Consider the following 20,257-nt stretch of genomic DNA (forward strand, 5'->3'; position numbering starts at 1 on the left):
TTAAAAAAAAATAACTGGTTGACACCAAAAATTCAGGAATTACAACATGAAGAGCCAATGGTAATAAAAAATGAAGTTCAAGCTGAACTAAAGGCATTAGCAAAAAAAAAAAAAAATAAGAACCCAGGAATCAATGAGATACCAACTAATATGTTTCAGGTAATAGTGCTTACCAGTCTATGTCAGGAAATTTGGAGGCCAGCTACCTACCTGACTGACTGAAAGAAACCCATATACGTTACCGTTCCCAAGAAAGGTGGCCTAACACAATGTGGAAATTAGCAAACAATATCATTACTATCACATGCAAGCAAAATACTGCTGAAGATCATCCAAATATGACTAGAATGGTACACTGACAGGGAACTATCAGAAATTCAAGTAGAGTTTAGAAGAGGCTGTAGTACCATAGATATCATTGCTGATGTCAGATGGATTCTAGCTTAAAGCAGAGAATACCAGAAGAATGTCCATTTGTGTTTTATTGGTGATGCAAAGGCATCTGACTGTGTGGATCAAAACGATGGCTAACACTGAGAAGAATGGGAATCCCAAAACAGTTAACTGTGTTCATGCGAAACCTATACCTAGATCAAGAAGCTTCCAAATGAAGGAAGGGAACACTGCATGATTTAAAATCAGGAAGGGTTTTATACAGTTATTTTTTAAAAAAAATAAAAGCATGGAGGAGGAGACGAAAAAAAAAATCAGGAAGGGTGTACCTCAGGGATGTATCTTTTTCTCTGTATCTAATTTATCTATATGCTGAGCAAATAATTTGTGATGTTGGAATCTGAAGAGGATTATGTGGCATTGGTACTGACGAAAGAATAATCAACAAATTGCATGATGCAGACGATACAACCTTGCTAGCTCAAAGTAGCGAGGACTTCAGCTTGTAGCAAGAAGATCAAAGACTTCAGTATTAATTACACCTCAGCATCAAGAAAACAAAGGTTCTCACTACTAGGCCAATAGATCATATCATTATAGATGGAGAAAGGACTGAAGTTGTCAATAATTTCATCGTGCACAATCAAAACCCTTAGTACTAGCAGTCAGGAGATCAGGAGATGTATTGCATTATGCAGGTCCATTGTTTCTCTCCAAAATACTTAAAAGCATTGATATCAGTTTGAAGACTAAGGTGCATATGAGTCAGGCCATGGTCTTTTCAATTACTTGTTATGTATCTGAGAGCTGGATATTGACTAAGGATAACAGAAAAAGAACTGATGCCTTTGAGGTGTGGTGTTGGAGAGAGAGACTACTGAATATCCCACAGACTGTCAAAAGAACATGTATCTTGGAAAAAGTGAAGCTAAAGAGTTCCTTGGACGCAAAGACGGCAAAGCTTTGTCTCTCATACTTTGGACATGTTGCTAGGAGAGGCCATTCCTTGGAAAGGGACATCATGCTTAGAAAGCTAGAGGGTCAGCAAAAGCAAGAAAGATCTTAAACCAGATGCACTGACACAGTGACTGCAGCAATGGGCAATGTGTGTGAGAGAGACAAGAAGGATGGTGCAGGGCAGGGTTCAGGTCTTTTGTTCATTGGGTCACTATGAATCATATTCAACTTGACAGCATCTAACAACAATGTATATGTATACATCTTTACTGACATTAAGAAAAACTTCAACAACTCAACAAGGAAAAGACAAACACCCAATCACAAAATGGGCAGAGGATAGGGAAAAACACTTCACCAAAGAGACATTCAGAAGACCAACACACACATGATGAAATGCTCAAGCTCATTAGCTATCAAAGGGATGAAAACCAAACAACAATGAGATATAACCTTATCCCAGAAAAATAACACTTAATAAGACATTAAGCAACAAATGCTGGAAATGGTATGGAAAGATTGGAAGTTTCATACACTGTTGGTGGGAACACAAAATGGTGCAACCACTACTGAAAGCAATTTGGTGCTTCCTTACAAATTTAAGAATAGAAATATCACTGATCTAGCAATCCCACTACTAAATAAATATAAAAAATGAGTTGTGACATGAACAGGTAAATCTACAGCCATGTTTACTGGAGGACTATTTATAAGAGCAGAATTATAAACAATTTAAGTGCCCATCAATGAACGAATGACGAAAGAAACTGTGGCTAAATATCATACAATGACGTATTACGCAGCTCTTAAAAAATGATCAAGAACTGGGGGTAGCAGGGAGGAAAACATGCAACAATGAATTCATGGAAATGCAAGTTCTTCAGAAACTTTCATTAAAATATCAATTAAAAAAATTATCAAGAATTAACATGAATGAAATGAAATCAAACTATGCTAAGTGATGTAAGTCAATCACAATATAGCAAATATTATGTAAGTTAGTCACTAGTATGAAAAACTAAAGAAATGTTTATACACAGAATCATCTTTGTTTGGTTACCAAAAGATGGGAAGGGGGAGAGAAGATTAAAAAATTAATAAATTATACTTATTTAGATGGGAAAGGCAATACAGAATAAGCAAACAATCAGACATTACAGATATTTCTTTTCAGTATAAAACAAAAAGTATATAAATAAATGAATGAAAAATCTACATGCTTTGTAAACCTTTCACTCAAATAACAACAAAAAATTAAAATAATTTTTAAAAGAAAGTTGAAGGGGAGCTCTGGTGGCCTAGTGGTAAGGAGCTGCAACTACAATCCCAGAGGCCCACGGTTCAAATCCACCAGATGCTCTGCCGAGGAAGGAGGGACAATCTCCTCCTGTACCAGTCAGATCTGATTTGATGGTACACTCACTCAAAAATAATAAAAAATTTAAAGAAAAAAAGAAAGTGAATAAATGGTGTGTTGTGTTAGATATTTTTATTCCAGTGCATAATTATTTTTTTAAATTTTATTTTATTATTTTTTTGCATGTGTACCATCAAATCAGATCTAACTGGTACAGGAGGAGATTATTTCTCCTTCTCCAGCAGAGCATCTGGTGGATTTGAACCACATACCTCTGGGATTGCAGTGCAGTTTCTTGCCACTAGGCCACCAGAGCTCCCTTCCAGTGCATAATTTTTAGCAGATTGGACATTTACATAGCCTCAGAGATACCATGAACTGCTAGGAGAACAAACAGGTTTGCCCTAGGGAGAGTGAAACCAGACTGGAAGCAAAGATTCTGAAGCTTCATCTGACATACTTTGGGCATGTTGCAAGGAGGGACCATTCCTTGGAGAATGGAGGGACAGCACAAGAGAGGAAAATTCTCAATGATACGGAGGGACAGCACAAGAGAGGAAAATTCTCAATGATACGGATTGACACAGTGACTGATGTAATAGGGGTGGGTGTGTCAAAGACAGTTAAGGCTGGCATAGAATAGAGCAGCGTTAAGAACTATTGTACACAGGGTCCCTATGAGTTGTAAGCAATTTGATAGTGCATAACAACAGAGATTAGCCAAGAAAGCCATTAAACTCTTATGATGAAACATAACATTTTATTACTATAATCTCTTCTTTACCAAACATGGACTCAAAGAGTCTAGCTTCAAAAGCACATTTCACTGTTTTGCTTTTTTAAAGAAAAATGTATTATATTCACCACCCAGGTTTTCCATATGACAATAAACACATACACACAAATGAGAACTCACAGGCCCATTGTAATGCACTGTCCCATTTCTGAATACAACACTTAGCTCAGGCTTACTGCCCTGACAAATAAAGGAAAGCACTTTATGAAGCCAATTTAATTGGGAGGTGACAGAAAACATACAACCATTCTCTTTAGCCTTATCATTGAATTGGCTTCAGCTCCAATCTCTGGCAAATCCCACTCAACAGAAGAAATTAACCAGGTCAGCAGAACAGGTGCTTCGTTGTGTCTGTCAAGGGTCTGGCATCACCACAATTACCTGCACACAATGAAGCAATAATCTTTACAGATCATCTCTCCCAAGAAGCATATTGGGGAGGGGGAGGAAATCTGAAGAGAGGCGGGGGAAATGTGGGAAGAAGTAGTGGAATAGGAGGCAACGAGAAAAGGCAAGAAAAGAAAATGAATGTGCAGCTGCCTTGCAGCTCAGCAGATGTCGGGCTGTGATGTACGAGGCTAGGATAAGCTGTCGTAGCCTGCTGCCAAAAAGTGGTAAGTGATTAAAGCCTGCACAGTTCTAAGCACCATATTTAGAATCTGCGGGGTTTCAAGATTTGCACCCATTCCTTGCTGTGCTGCCAGATGTTGGCAACTGGTCCAGTTCCTACTGACTGTGCATGGATGGCAGCAGTTGGTACAGCAGCAAAGCAATCTGGAATGCTTCCGGAGATGCTGTACATTAACAAGTGTCACCCATCATTCACCTTTACAGAAGGCTGAAACAACTCCAATTTGCTGCCACTTCCCTCTTGGGAAGCAGCCAAGATAAAGTTGTGCCTGGCAGCCCCATTTGTTTCACTCAGGTGTTTCGGCTGCCTTGCTGACCTCTATTAGTTTAAGTTTTAATTTAGATTAACCTCAGCACCCCAATTAACCAGCAAGGAGAAAAGCTAAGATGTGACTAGTCATAACTCTGAAATCAGAATTTATCGAAGTTAAAATTATTAATTGGTATGAAGGGCCAATCAAGTAATGCTTTCTTCTTAAATAGACCTTTAGGCAAAGGGGGGAAGGAATCTTTGGGCTAAGGATTGTCGGCAGAAGCAACTCTTCTCTCCAGTAATTCAGTTTATTTTATTAAGTCCATTTAATTTATGATGCACTTCCCATTGAGCAATGTACATTTCCATTAATGGGGACTAGAACATTTCTGATTGTCCCCCGTGATCTCACACAATTACACAGCATTAATATCCTATACCAGGTACTTCCACTGACACTCCAGAATAAAACAGAGTTTCTGACTCATTTTACAAATGGATATAAGAGGAGACAAAAAAAGAATCAGGATCTGACTGGGAAAACCTGAGGCCACACCAATCCTCTTTCCTACAGCCTCTCATCATTACTCTTAAACTCACTTATGGCAATAATTTAGAGTGGATAGCAAGACTAGTAGGAAGTCTCTCTTTTTTAAGGCAAAGCTGAAACTATCTGCTATATAAAACCAGTTATTTAATTGGCTTTAAAATGCCACTTCCCTAGAAAGTTCCTTTCTTTTATACTTCACACATACAGCATAGTTATTACAGCTAACTTACAACAAAGAGTTGAAAATTTCTTAGTAAAACTTTTATACCTTAAAAATTTAGTTGAGAAAAAAAAATTTGTGTTGACAAATAATGCAACAAAAACTAGTATATCATTGCTGAACAGTACCTATAACATTTCAATGAGTTAGAAAAGATATAGCCTATAGGATACTTCATTATGCATAATTTATTATGCTACTTAGGGGTACAGGAAATAATATTATTTTTTAAAAACAGTCCAAATGACTAGTCTACTTTGGCATCTATAAGCATCATTACAAACAGGGATATACCAGCAGACAAAACAAGAATGAGAAAGAATTGGGGAAACAAATTAGGAAGAGATACTAAGAACTAGACCCTGTTTCAAATTTTACCAATTCTTTCTGTCTTCATAAGTCTACACTATTATTATAACCAACTGTAATAAAACTCTCTATATACTTAAAGGATTTAAAAAGGCAAAAGACATTAGAGACAAGAGACTTAATAGGTGACAGAACTAATAATATAATCTAAGAACTCAGTCTGAGACCCCAGTGCTTTACTTCAAATACTTCATTCAATAATGAGACAAAAAACCAAGTAACTACTAAAAGCCAAGTAAGAATAAAATTAACTCAAAAGAAGTTAAAACTCATTTTTATAGATCATTTATACTCTGTAACAACCAAGTAGCTATAGCTATATTCTTTTCTAAAGAAACGTAAAACAGAAGAAAAGCAATATATCCAAAAGCAGTCAATCTTACACAGGCATTCTGATTTCCAGTCTGATTCTAACCTTCACCCAGAAAAGTTTTCTCTGATCCTACTCTCCACCTAAACCAAGATACCTTTTTCATCCCAAGAATTTTTTAAACAGATTTTAAATGCTAAAACCTGACTTATAAAAAAAGAAAAGCATAAAAATCACACCTGGTGGTAAAAGTCATCATCATCAAAGATTTCTTCATCTAAATCCTTCAGGTGAGCATTGGCAGGGGCCTGAGGAAGCATCTCCTACAGCAATGGAAAGAGAAAAAAGAGTGATGTTCCAACAAGGTTACCTATCAATAATGTATACAGTGATTAAAATACTATTTTCCACAAATTATATAGAGTTCCTAAAATTAAAAATTTAAACATGCTCCAGTAGAGAGACATGGACAAAACTATTAACAGACAGTTTACAGGAGAAAAGCTGGGGTTAAACTCGGTGCTGTCGAATTGATTTCTACTCATGGCAACCCTGTAGCACACAGCAGAACTGCTCCATAGGGTCTTCAAGGCTGAAAAGCTCTCTGAAGCAACTGCTGGATTCAAGCTACTGACTCAGCAGCCAAGTTATTTCAACCATTGTGCCACTAGGGCTCAAAACAATTACTGATCGTATGAAAGAATGTTTACATACATGTAAACTAAAAGATACTACTTTTCAGTTGTAAAATTGACAATATCAATATTGAGAACACTGTTAACGGAAGTAGAAATGTGTGGAAACAATTTGATACTACCTAGCTACTGCAGAGTCAAAGCCGATCCTCCAGCAGTTTTCAGCACTGGAGGTTAATAACACAGGAGGAGACTGCTCATCCTTCTCCTGCCGTACTAGTAGCTGGTGGCCTTGAACCACACACGTTTGGAATTGTAGGACAGCTTCTTGCCACTAGGTTACTCTTTAACATTTTTTTTTTCAAGAAATTGAACTATATATTCATAAAAATACAAATCTAAATGTTCAGAAAGGTTTGCTATAGTACTATTTATAACACTAAAGACAGTTTAAATATCTGTTATCTGAATAATGAACAATCCAACAATGGACAAAGTCATCAGGAAAAATTATGTAGATGTATACCTAATGATACAGCAAAATGTCCAACACAATCTAAACTCAGTGCTGTCTAGTTGATGCCGACTCAGAGAAATAACATAAGACAAAATTGCTCCAAGGGTTGCAAGGCTGTAAATCGTTACGGAGACAGACTGCCATGTCTTTCTCTCACAGAGCAGCTGTTAATTTGAACTTTTTAATTACTAGTAAAGCTCTAACCATGCACCACTAGGGCTCCTTGGAGAGGTGTCCAGAATATATATTAAATTAAAAAGTCAAACTGTGATATTTTATACACAAGATTAAAATGTCACAAACATATACCTAATCGTCTGTATATATACTCTTATCCCATTTAACAAAGGGGGGGAAACAACTATAGTTTTATATAAGTAAATATGTGGTATGTGAATTGTTAGAGAGGGAAAATACCCAGAATCCTGTTATGAACTAATAAGTCATTAAATTTAGGGAATAGAATTTTTAAATTAGAGAGAATTTTACCTTTAATTTTAGATTCTTTTGAACTTAAAATAAGCATTAAGCATATATTCCTTCCATAACTAAAAATAAAAATATTAACTTTAGACAAAAGAATGTGATTATTCCAATTTTAGAGCCTTTCTAGGGTATTGAGACATCTAACAAAAAATCATGAACACACATGTTCCAATACTGACATTTTTATTAGTTTTAAAACTAAATTTTAAAGATTATAAATGCTTCTATCACTAGACTCCGATATTAAATAAAAATTAAGTGACTTTTACATACAGTAATTAATAGCCCCCTTTTTTATCTTTCTTTCTCCTCTCACATACTCAGTTTTTCTCAACAATCCAGTGTTTTCTCCTCTTTGTCTCACTAACTTCTTAGAATAAAAATAATATCTACAAAAAAGATGGTCATATTGTGCAGTTAATCAATTTCATAGAAAGTGCTCCCCATAATCACCCTACATCATAAGGTTCTTACCGGGTGTCCTGGTAAACTCTCAGGCACAGGCTGAGCTATTGGTTCAGGTCTGCCAAGAACTCGGTAGACAGAGCGTTTGGTCTGAGTCCTGCGAAGTAATCTTTCTTTGTCCATCAGAATATGATCGATCTGAGTCAAGATTGAGCGTTCAAAGGCACCAAAACCCTGCAACAACATTAACCAGTGTCAGATAATGTGGAAAGTCTGTGCTGAAGGCAGCTACATTGGTTTCTCTATCTTTCTGTGTCAGCAGAGAAACAGACAATCCCCTTTTCTTTTTTTTTTTTTTTTAAATCCCCTTTTCAAAGGAGACTTTCTGCTAAAGACTGAGCTTGTGAGTGGCAGTAATTGTTCTCAAGGGGAAAAAAAACTGGCCTTAACAGCAGGTCATATCACTTTTCCCTATCCAGGTCAGCTCTATTCTTGTAATAATTTTTTTAAAAAATAATCCATCTAAGTATTTTGTATTTTCATTCCTGCAACATTTAAAAGACACAATTAATAGATTAAAATGTTCTTTCTAATGAAGTTCAAATTCCAAGTCCAAATGGTATAAGCTTCCAATGGTAGCAGTTCAGTAAATTTTGCTATAAATATAATTCACTATTAATCACATCATGACCTTTTCTGTATGAATGAACTGCTGTCCAAATTTCTTAAACTGTTTCAGGCTGCTACAACCCATCTTACATATATAAGCATGCACACACACATCTGTATGTACACTTGCCTTCCCCAGTTTTCCAGAAGCCAGTTTGGTTTTGTCATGCCACTTCTGAAGCGTGCGGTTCCTGTAGACTGTAAAGTCAGCAAAGCGCTTTGCCATGAAACTGGGATAGTCTTCCATCTCCAGTTTCCTCTTTGGTGGGGCCCTTCTCTGCTGCTTCTCTTCCTTATGCACTTCATCATCGTCACTAGAAATTTCTTCTTCACTAGAAAACCAGTTAGAACACTAAATCCAACATAAAGAAACACTACCAAATAAAAACCCAGGCTCATGTGAAGCAGAGTATTTACACCTTACCTAGTCTATCTACATATTAAATAACATCATACACGAGGAGAGAGCTTTTTATTTAACTTTTCTAGTAAATATAAAAAGAATTCACATATATATATATATAATTTTTAAAAGGTAAGCAAACCATAAAAATAAATGAGGTTATAAGAATATTATTACAAATGCTTGTGAACTAGGCCTGCCCTGTTGCAAAAGGGTCTTTAAAAATTAAACACATAATCATACGTCTATGACTTTAATCTCCAAATCAATAAGGAAAACATGTCTCCCTAAAACCAACTATTCAGGAAAATGGAATAAATGTTAGTTGTGCCAAAAAAGGGACTGAATACAGAAAAAACCTCAGAGGCAGACAACCGAATGGGCCCTAAATTGTAATATATGCAACCACCATGAAAATGTAATATAATTTCCAACTACAGAGCCTGTACTGTATTCACTGGATTACTGACTCTAACTTAATAGTAGGTATTCAATAAATGTGCACTCTTTTTCTTTTTCTGTCTAACTAGTTCAACAGAAAAAGATAAAGCAAAGGACAAAATCCATGGGTAAAAAAAAAAGCTGGTATCTTACAGAAAAAGGCTACAACAGAGGACGAAACCCTTTATGAAACATGATGATTTCCATTTTCAAAAAATAAGAGGGATAAAATCTAAAAAAAAAATTTAATTAAGGAAACAAATAGTAACACTTTTCTATTAAAAAAATCCCAAAAAAACCCCATGATGATTTCAGAAAAAAGGTTTCTTTTACTGGCTCTTCCAAAATTTTATCCTTTGTTTCAGAAAATTTATTCCTCCTTACTGAAAGGGAGGTAGCTATAACAAAAATTCTGTGATACAGTCAAAAAAGTGCTAAATAAACATTAATTAAACATTAATAATAAAAATGTACTTTAATATAGTAATTTCCATAGGTCTATAGAGAAGTAATCCTTTTTATGCCCACAATACAGCTACAGGTAAGCATAAAAATTCAAAACCTCCTTCCCAATTTTATGTGCTATCCTGGTCACCAGTTAAAAGAAAGGCTCTTTCTATTTTATCAGCATTAAGTCTGTTATCAGTTTGGAAAGGATTTTACTTTCTTTTTTAAATGACAGGAAAGGATTCAGATTGAATATTACCCATAAGGAACTGCATACATCCAATGCCTCCTCCTTACCTCTCTGCTTTTGGCTTTGTGCCATCTACTAAATATTTGGTATCTGGGTACTGGAAAAGCAGTTCCTCCTGAAGATCCACCAATGACCTCAACAGTGCTTTAAGTGCCTTGTGACCTGGAAAATAAGGCACAGTGAAAATGTTAGCTATAGTTCTCTACAGTTCTTCAAAAGAAGTGATGCCTAGAATTCATGACTCCTGAATAATTCGGGCTGGAGGGGCCAGGGGACAAAGGCCTTACACAGGGGCGAAGAACTCTGAAATAGAGACCCACAACAGGAAGTAATAGCAGTGCCTTCTTCATAGGATTGTTATAAGAAGTAAGGAAGACAACACATGCAAGATGCTTAGAAAAGTGTATACCAACAGTGGTAATTCAATAAATTTTCAGTTCTTACCATGTTAAGTTTTCAAAATCCTGTCTCACTCACCACCTTATCCAATCATTGTCCCTGCTCCCGACGTAAGTTCAAGAATTTTCTATCACATATTCATCTACCACTTAGATTATTCATCTATCATCATTTTAGACAATTTCTCTTCCTCCTCTCAAAATTAAAACTCATTCCTGGGAAGCCTACTACCACTGCCGCCACCATCATCCCCAAGAGATGTCATCTGCCTTGGCTTTAGGCTGTCACATCACTCATTCAGTCTCTCAACAGATGTCCTAACAGAAAGTCACTTATCTTTTTTACAGATACAAAAACCTGAGTTAACGACTTATCACGTACAGGGTACACAACTTTGAGTTATGTATCCCAAAATCTCTACATTTATCAGTGTATGTTCTCATAGTCACCAGGATGGATATATTTGTAATATAGCTGGTTGGATTTAATTATATGGTTTATTACTAAGAACTTTCAGAATGAAGACTGGCCCTCTCATTACTGAATCCTTACCTTATTTCACTATTAGTATAATTCACTAAAAAGGCTAACTGAACACTGAAAATTACCATTTATGTGTGGACAGCATACATATGTCTCTCTTATTATCAAAATTTCATATTTTAGCAAATGTAAAAAAATCTTCACATGAATGTGGCATTATTTCGTCAAATACAATGTCAGAAATGGAATTTTTTTCTTCCCACCTAATATTTCCCCCTTATCTAAATTTCTCTTTTCTGATTGATGCATTCTCAGAGGAAATCACTGACATTTTGATGTCCTTATAATACATAATCAATCAGTTGCTAAATCCTGTCTTTTCCATTCTTATTGTCAATAATTACCCATTCTCTCTGGGCATGCATCCAGCCATTCTTTCCCTCCTCCCTACAATTAACTGCAATCATCTCAGAAACATCCCTACTTTCATGCAACAATCCCTACTTTTATTCCACATTCTACATTAACTTCTGAACACACAAAAAACCTTAAAAGACTCTTATTATTCTTATTTTTCCTTTTCTGCTTCTACTCTGCTAGTATGCAGACAGCTCATTACTTTACATTCCACTCTATTTAATCAGTAAGACACCAAAACAGGAGATAAACAAATCTGTTGCCATAGTCAATCCCAACTCATAGCAACCTTCATAGGGCACCACAGAGTCGCACCGCAGGGTTTCCAAGACTGTTACCTATACTGAAGCTGACGGTTGGTTACACAGTGGCATCACGACACTTAGACTCATCCCTCCCTGCCCTCTGGAACTTCTCCCTTACTAGTACGTAGTGTTTATTATTCATTTTAATTACAGAATAAAATGTGATATAGTGAAAATTCCTTGTTGTTGTTGTTATGTGCCGTCGAGTCGTTTGCGACTCATAGCGACCCTATGTACAACAGCCCTAAACTCTGCTCTATCCTGTGCCAATCGCATGGCCTCTGACACAACCATCCCGATTACCCCAGTCACTGAATCAATCCACCTCATAGAGGGTCTTGCCCTCCTGCACTGTCCCTCCACCTTACCAAGCATGATGTCCCTCTCCAAGGACCTGTCTCTCCTTACAACATGTCCAAAGTATGTCAGATGAAGCCCCAGAATCCTTGCCTCCAAGGAGTAGCCTGGTTTAACCCTCTCCAGGATGAATCTGTTTGTTTTCTTGGCAGTCCAGGGTACATGCAATACTTTCCTCCAACACCACAGCTCAAAGGCATCAATTCTCCTTCTATCTTCCCTAGTCATTGTTCAACTCTGATGCATAGCAAGTGATTGCAAAGACCATGGCCTGTAGTCTCCAGAGAGACACCGTTGCTCTTGAGTACTTTGCAGAGGTCCCTAACAGCAGACTTTCCCATCGCGATACGTCTTTTGATTTCCTGACTGCTGGTGCCAAGAGTGTTGACCGTGGAGCCAAACAAACTGAAGCTGTGAACAATCTCAACCTCTTCAACATTCATCCTGATGCTACCAATTGGTCCAGTGGTGAGAATCTTTGTCTTCTTGACATTGAGCCTCAGTCCATACTGAAGGCTGCAGTCCTTGACCCTCTGTAGCAAGTGCATGAGGTTCTCCTCAGTTTGGGCAAGCAGGGTTGTGTCATCTGCACAATGCAGATTGTTAATAGATCTTCCACCAATCCTGACGCCACGCTTCTCCTCATAGAGCCTGAATTCCTTACCTGTACTATTTCTAAAATTAAACAAATACAAACAACAAATTGTTTTTCAAAATCTTCCTAAACAGAATTAGAACATTACTGGTAGTAACTAAGCATAAACCATTTTTCTTTTTCTTCTTTTCCTTTAATTACTATTTCATTCTTAACGATGTTACTGACAATGTTTATTATTATGTGCTGTTGAATCAGAACTGACTCCTGACTAACTCAACCACTTTCCAGCAGGTTTTCAGAAGCTATAAATTGCCCATCTTTCTCCTGTAATCAAACCACCTGCCCGTCCTTGCGTTGGCCACCAGTGCTTCCTGTTACTGGTAACAGGTTCACAAATGTTTATTACCAGAGATTTTAGCTAAAATAATAAGAGATTTTATAAAACCCAAAATTATAAAAACACTAGCAGCAGCACATGTGATTCAAAGGCATGTGATTCAAAATATCATTGTACGGATGATAGTGACAGCTCTGATTATAACATAGTAAAACTTAAAGAAACCTTGAACTTACTGCTATTGAATCAGAACTGACTTGTAAATGATCTGCAGGTTTTCAGACTCTGTAAATCACTTGAGAAGAAACTGCCCATCTTTCTTCCACAGAGAAGCAGTGGATTCGAACTGCCTGCCTTTGGGTTGACAGCACAACTCTTTATCCACTAGGCAACCGGAGAGTTAAAAACAATAATTAATGGAGAGTTCTAACCTTGTCGGTATATTCATACATGTATGATTGGCTTCGATATATTTTATTAACTATTAGGCATATTATAAGATATTTTTCCAAAAAAAAAAAAAATACTAAAGTGAGTGTTTAACCAAACTCCAACACAAAGGCTACATACCATACTTCAAAACAGACTAACAGCTAACATATCTAGGGAAGCTTTCTCAAATAATCCAGCAGAACCTAAATAATAACCTTACGCCACCTTGCATTGTTTCAAATGATCTGCATATAAAACTATGTAAACACAAATTCCCTGGTTAAAATAGCAGATAAGACGTTTGATCATATTTTCTGATTCTGGATTCTTATTCTAGTCCTTTTATAGTAATACATATCCACAGGAACTAGAAGGAGTGGTAATACATATTACCAGAAAAAAACCCAAAGTATCTTGCATCCAAAATCAAGATTTTCAACTTGTTGCTCCTAATCTTTCAAAAACACCTTTCTACCAAATATGGAGATAGAAAGTGATATTCTAACTGATAAAATCACTAGTCACGTTATGCTGCAGACCAATTTGATCTTACTGCGTCTCAATTTTTTTATCTATAAAATGTTGAGAAACTTTTGCCTGTTTATCTCACAGAAGTAAGAATTCATAAAAAAAAGAATTAAGAATTCATTAAGAATAATAGTGAACAACTATTCCATTTCTCAGTTTTGGGAATTGTTTAAATAGGTATAAATAAAATTAAAAAAATAGGCAGGAAGGAAAAAATAAATACTTAACAATTTTAAAGGCAAGAATTATTCCATCTAATGCCCTAAGTGTATACACTGAACAATATGAAACTATACAAATATATGAAAAAGTTTCAAAGGAAGAAGAGAGCAAAGAATACAAATGATAACTACAAATATGTAAATTAGCACAATAGCTTAATTGTGAAAGAGCTGAGAACTGCAAACAGACACCCATCACATAGCAGCTAAGGTCCTAAAAATAAATTTGTAAGAAGAACTTTAAGAAGAAAATTTAAAAAACACTAATATCTGGAAGAAAGTCCATAAAAACACAGCATTCTCTTCCTAATTCTGCACACCTATCAAGTATCATTTTTACCTTCTTTTCTAGAAATGATTTGATTAAGAGACATCCCTTTTTCTTCAAAGTAAAATCATAAATAAATTTTGCATTTGCAGAAGAATTTTAGAATTCCTAGTCTCAGAATATAAAAATAATTGTTACCATTCCAGCTTCTATCTGCATTTGGGGGGGCGGGGGGGGGGAGTCATCTATTATCCCTGAATCTAGCTTAAAACAAACAAAGACAAACCAGGAAAAATAAGTGCCTGTCCTGTCTCTTACATCTTTTAAGTACTATATATCCATAATATAAGAAATCAAGAACCTCACAAGGAAGTTCTCACAAAAGTTTATGTTTATAGCTGCTTGCTCCAACAAGCAAGTCATAATTTGACTCTAACGTGTAATATTAACCAAGAATTGTGGAAATATCCAAGGAAAGACTATACCTTTTAAGAGCCACATTCAAGATACTATATAGTCCTTTCATTTGGTTCAAGTCACTTTTTTAAAATCCACTGCAGTTATCTCAGACAGCATATCAATCCAACAAGAAGGCAGACAGTCAACATCAGTAAATCAAAGTGTGCCTTTCTGTTAATACTCTCACATATGTTCTCATTTTATACACCCCTTCACCCATTCAGAAAGTAGCCCTGAAGTATTTAAGCTCCATCCAGGGATAGCACCACCATGCATCAAAGTGTCAGGAGACCTACCAGAGATGAAATCTGCAGTTCTGTGCTTCTAACCACCACCACCCAAAAAAAGAAGAGAAAAAAAACCCAAACTTTGTCAAAGTATCTCTACAGTAGTGGTCCAATACATAGGTAAGTTCCTATAAAAGATTTAAGACATAATCCAAGGGTGATTTGATTTCTTTTGAAGACTTGGGCCACAAGTTTCCAGAAGAGACTGACCAGGATATTCTTTGCTAGAGGTAGTGGGGTTCCCAAACCTACAGCTTAACATGCCTGAGGAGACTCTTCTTGGAGGTTCAATCCAACAGTGAGTTCTCCTAAGCAAAAATACATATACAGAGTTGAATTCTATTTGTTCAACCCTATGAAAAATAATTAAGATGTCATCAACACCTCCAATACTTCTTTCAGCAAAGAAACATATACTTTCTTCTCTCTCCTTTTTGGTTCCTAACCACAAAAACAAATGGAGACTGTAAAGGATATGTATGTTTATTTTGTCCTATACAATCCATCTCCGGAAATTTTTCTTTTTTTCCAAGACCTTTCTCTTAAGGAGAGATTAAGAAGGACATAAGCTTCTCCATATTTACCAAGATCCACCCTAAGCATCTGACGACCAGCTTTAGGAATAATTTTCTGAGTAAATAAATGGAAAGATACTCTAAGGGTTGAGAACCCTATATTCTAACTGATAAAATCACTAACTCGTCATGTTATGCTGAGGACCAATTTGATCTTACTGAGTCAATTTTCTTATCTATAAAATGTTGAGAAACTTTTTCCTATTTACCTCACAGAATTAAGATTAAAGTAACAAATGATAAAAGGAATATATGATTAGGTATTACTGACATGACAAGAGTCCAGAATAAGAGCTGCATAGTAAAGTGGTATTTGGGGTATTTCACTGTATAACAATGAAAGACCTTTTTTCCCAAGAAAAAAGAGAAGGGGGAGCAGGGAGGAAAATGTGCAACAATGAATGAATGGAGGTCCAAAGTTAAAATATCAATTAAAAAAAGAAAAAAAAGCAGGAATTACTTTGTTAATGTGTAGAAAAAGAACTACAATGATGATATATCATTTTATACCCAAAATACAAGCAGACAAGTGTGGAAAAAAAAAAAAATTAGCTATTACATATTAGGGTACTCTGAAAAAAAAAATACTATAGAATTCAAAAATACATTACTATGAACAAAAGCATCATCTTCCACATCCTAAAAGTCTTTTAAGCTTTCTCTGTACCAATCTACACTAGGACTGGACTAGTATTCATAGACTCCTATACTAAGAATTCATTTACATGCTACCCATATACAAGCATTCTATATATAAAATGTCACCAATCTAAAAACCATTTCCACTGAACAGCTTTATTTTTTTCCCTGATTCATCTACCCTGTCCAACATAAACAAAATAGTAGGCAGAGAATAGGTTTGGATACAGGCACACAGTTCATTAATTAGATTATAAAGAAACAGTAAAATTTCTGGCAGTGGGATGGGTACAGAGTATAAAGTAAAATAAAGCTTACCAGTTTTAAAATACTTCATAATTTTTAAATAAATATGCAAACATGCAATTATTTACTTACATATCTGCATAAATTGCCACATTCCCATCAACACATATAAATACATTGAACAGGAATGTACACATTACAAGAGAATTTTTTTTTCTCCTTCAAAAGTAACTCAAGAACTAGAGCTAAACTATAGGTCAAAATGACACACAATATGTTGGCCTGAGAACAATACTTTTCATTCAAATCCACACAAGCCTGCCACTTGCACTAGTCATCCCCAGCAATTAATCCCCCAAGAAAGACGTTTGATTAAATCTTTTCAAGCAAATCCTTTGCTTTGCTTTTGTTAGTTCACTTCTTGTCAACATCTATTAAAATATGCCTTTAATTCTCCCACAATCTTAAAAAACACCGATTCCACTGTCTTCAACTTTAATCAACTGTATGGCCGGCATTTTTCATTTCATAATAATGTGCTGCTTGGAATTCAAGAGGCAGGCTCAGCATCAATCATCTGGTAAGAATTTTTCCACTGCAATAAATATGCAAATGAGGAGAGCCAGTCAGTCGTATTTCAGGCCCGACTTGCTAGTGTTTTAAAAAAGACACAAATTTATTAATTGCCGGTGGCCAGAGGAATCCTATTACTTTGGGCATTGATTACAAAGCTGTGTGAGTGATTATTGTGCAACTCGCGGGCTACCCAGGCATGAGGAAAAATTATTAAAGCAAGGCAGAGATTATCAACTCAGAATAACAATAAGCCTTAACATTTAGGCCCTAACTTCTTCAACAAAGAATTACGTGAAGGCTCCACTGTATCATAATTTCGAATTCTGTCAGTATTACTGTTTGGACTTGTTATATATTCCCTAAGCAGAATGGTATTACCAGTAAGAAAGAGTACTGTAGGTTACAAATTCTTTAACACCAACCATTTGGATGAAGTTTCATCATTTCCAATTACAGCCTACAAAAATTTTTATACATGCATGTATGTGTATGTGAATGTGTGTATATATTTACTTACAGATTTACACAAATAGGTATGCTAATTATGAGGACTTTGGTTCCAATTAGAATCATATTAGTTCTATCCCAGTGTATTGGCTGGTTCTATGAACCAAAATGACGATGAAGAGAACTTTTCAAGGCAAAGAACAGGGACAGATTTTAAAATCATGACAGCTAAGCCAAACACAGACTTAGGGTTTCCTATCTCAGGAGAAAACCACGGAAGAAGGAGCTTGATCTATAAGACTCTATGGAGGAAATAGTTTGATAGGCTAATTCAGAATGCAAAGTGTTTTTGTGAGAAACATTCCACCTAAGACATATTAAATCAACTAAGAATGAGGGCTCAGTGGACAAAATTTATTTTTTTTTCTCTTAAGAAAATGATGTGGGGAATTGAGGGAGTAAGTGGAAGCTAAAATAAGGAAAGATGAAGAGACATAAGATAAAATATGTTAGGTGAGTCCCCTCACAGAGGGAAACAAAAAAGAAAAAAATCCTTAACATTTTCCATTACTGCCACACTAAGTAACATGATAGATAGTATGCGTTTGAGTTCTGTGGAGGGACATCCCACTCAAGCTGTAATTTCTGACCAAGCCTGAATTTATAAGGAAGAAAAAAGAACTGTAGAATTTTGTAGGTTTTCCTGAATACTTTCAAATACCTTGATGAAGTGTGTCAATAAATCCTTAAAAAGCCCTACAGGACACAGCAATCTAACTGATCAATGTACTTCCTGAAATCCACTTCAGCTCCCTTTCACTTCACAGTTGCTAGAAAACATTCACTGCTCCTGAGGACTCTGCCTAAAAGGAAATTTACTTTTCCCCTTTAAACAGAAAGAAGAAATGCTCAGAACACAAGGTACTTAAAAACCAAGTTTATTTACAGTAATTGCTTAAACTGTTCACATGGGTTAGTTACCCAGGGAGAGTGGAGATACTTTAACTTTCTCTTGATGAACTCTGAACTGTTAAGAGTGTCTTGCAAGCATATGTTACTTTTTATAATTTTAAAAACTGACTAAATTAAATGTTAAAGGAAACACATTAAAAATAAAATTAGAACTACAATCCAAGTCACCATCCTCTGTTTCATATATAGTCGAACTCTTATGAAGTCTTTACAATAAATAGCCGTTCTACCATTAGGTAGAGAAACTGTATCTAATCAAATGCCCAAATTTTCTTTACAGTATTAGAAATAATTCCTTTAAAAGTTTTCTTAAAAGGGGGCTCCCAAGTAGAATTAATTATTTTCCTACCAATATTTTCATAACATTGCTACAACACATCATATTGTGTCATAATTCTGAATTCACTATGCTGTCCTAAGGGACTGACACCTTATCCTATCTGTCACTCCAACATCTAATAGGCCACTGGGTCAAGAAAGATATTCTACAAATATTTTCATTTCAGAAATGGTGCCTAAATTATACAGCAGAATATCTGTTTACACTTTTCCCAAGTTTAAATGTAAAAAGCAAACTAAATGTGAGTTGCATTATTTGCTAACGTTTGTATCAACTAAATATCCTTAACAAATTGACCTTTTTAGCATAAGTAAACAAACTTGATGATTTCCTCATTATAATATAACAACCTTAAGGCACACAGACCATCTAAAGCACAATAAAATATTTCTTTTTAAAAAACAAGATATATGGGCTACTCCTGATAATGGTCTTAAAATCAATTAATCAGATTTAAGAATTTACAAACACAAAAATAATAGCTTTAAGGTACATTACAATGCATTCTCAAAAAGACTTAGCGATTATTACCACTTAATAGCAGGATAAAGGAAGCTCAAAAGAGAAAAGAATTATTTTGTTTCTTTTAATATTAGTAAAACCTCCTCCTATTTCATTCAAAATTATGTACTTTGAGAGGCTGTTTTCCTGTGAAAACAAACACAGAAGAAGCAGGAGAAATCAGGATGACTGCCAAAGTTTTAAAGCTTTATGCTTTAAAAACTCTTTACCTTGACAGTTCCACCATGGTAACGAGTTTTCAACGTAAAATGCTTCTATGATGGAACTTTTAAGTGCTCACTTACTAATGGAAAGATAATACACAGTTGTGGCAGTCTACATCCAAATTGAGTGCTGACTGCAGAAGCTACAAGGCAGTTCTACTCTGTTACATAAAAACACTACACCCCAGAATTAATAGTGCACACCAATAATATGACATAACTTTTTTCTAAGAAAACCTTTAACATAAATACATGGAGGTGTTATTTTGTTAAAGATTAATAGAAAAGATGATTGATTCAAGGAAAAAACCTAACAAACCCCAAAACCTCTTTTCCTATCTCCAAAACCTCACCAGGAACTCAAAAAGAAGTCTGTGCACTATTCACTTTAGTATACTTGGTTTCTAGCATATAGTAGATGCTATTTTGTTGAATTAATAACTGAATAAAAATGTTTTCCTAACAAATTTTCTTGCTGTATACTTTTTATATGAGCATGTTAAGTCTTCAAAAGACTAGTAATATGGGCAATACTATTATTTTAAGAAAAAAAACTCA

The 20,257-nt window shown here is 35.5% G+C and overlaps 1 protein-coding gene across 1 annotated transcript in view; it reads right to left on the reverse strand.

The window, feature by feature from the left end:
* AATF (apoptosis antagonizing transcription factor) overlaps window positions 1–20,257 on the reverse strand; it is a 130,457-nt gene that overhangs the window by 70,186 nt on the left and 40,014 nt on the right. The window contains exons 5-8 of the mRNA XM_006881668.1: window positions 10,136–10,250; window positions 8,678–8,879; window positions 7,948–8,112; window positions 6,075–6,158 (exon numbers count right to left, since the gene is read on the reverse strand). Coding sequence (XP_006881730.1) covers window positions 6,075–6,158; window positions 7,948–8,112; window positions 8,678–8,879; window positions 10,136–10,250 — 566 coding nt within the window. The remainder of the gene's footprint in view (window positions 1–6,074; window positions 6,159–7,947; window positions 8,113–8,677; window positions 8,880–10,135; window positions 10,251–20,257) is intronic.

Source organism: Elephantulus edwardii, unplaced genomic scaffold (assembly GCF_000299155.1).
Source record: "Elephantulus edwardii isolate Elephantulus edwardi_28Jun2011 unplaced genomic scaffold, EleEdw1.0 scaffold00015, whole genome shotgun sequence".
Taxonomy (NCBI): Eukaryota; Metazoa; Chordata; class Mammalia; order Macroscelidea; family Macroscelididae; genus Elephantulus; species Elephantulus edwardii.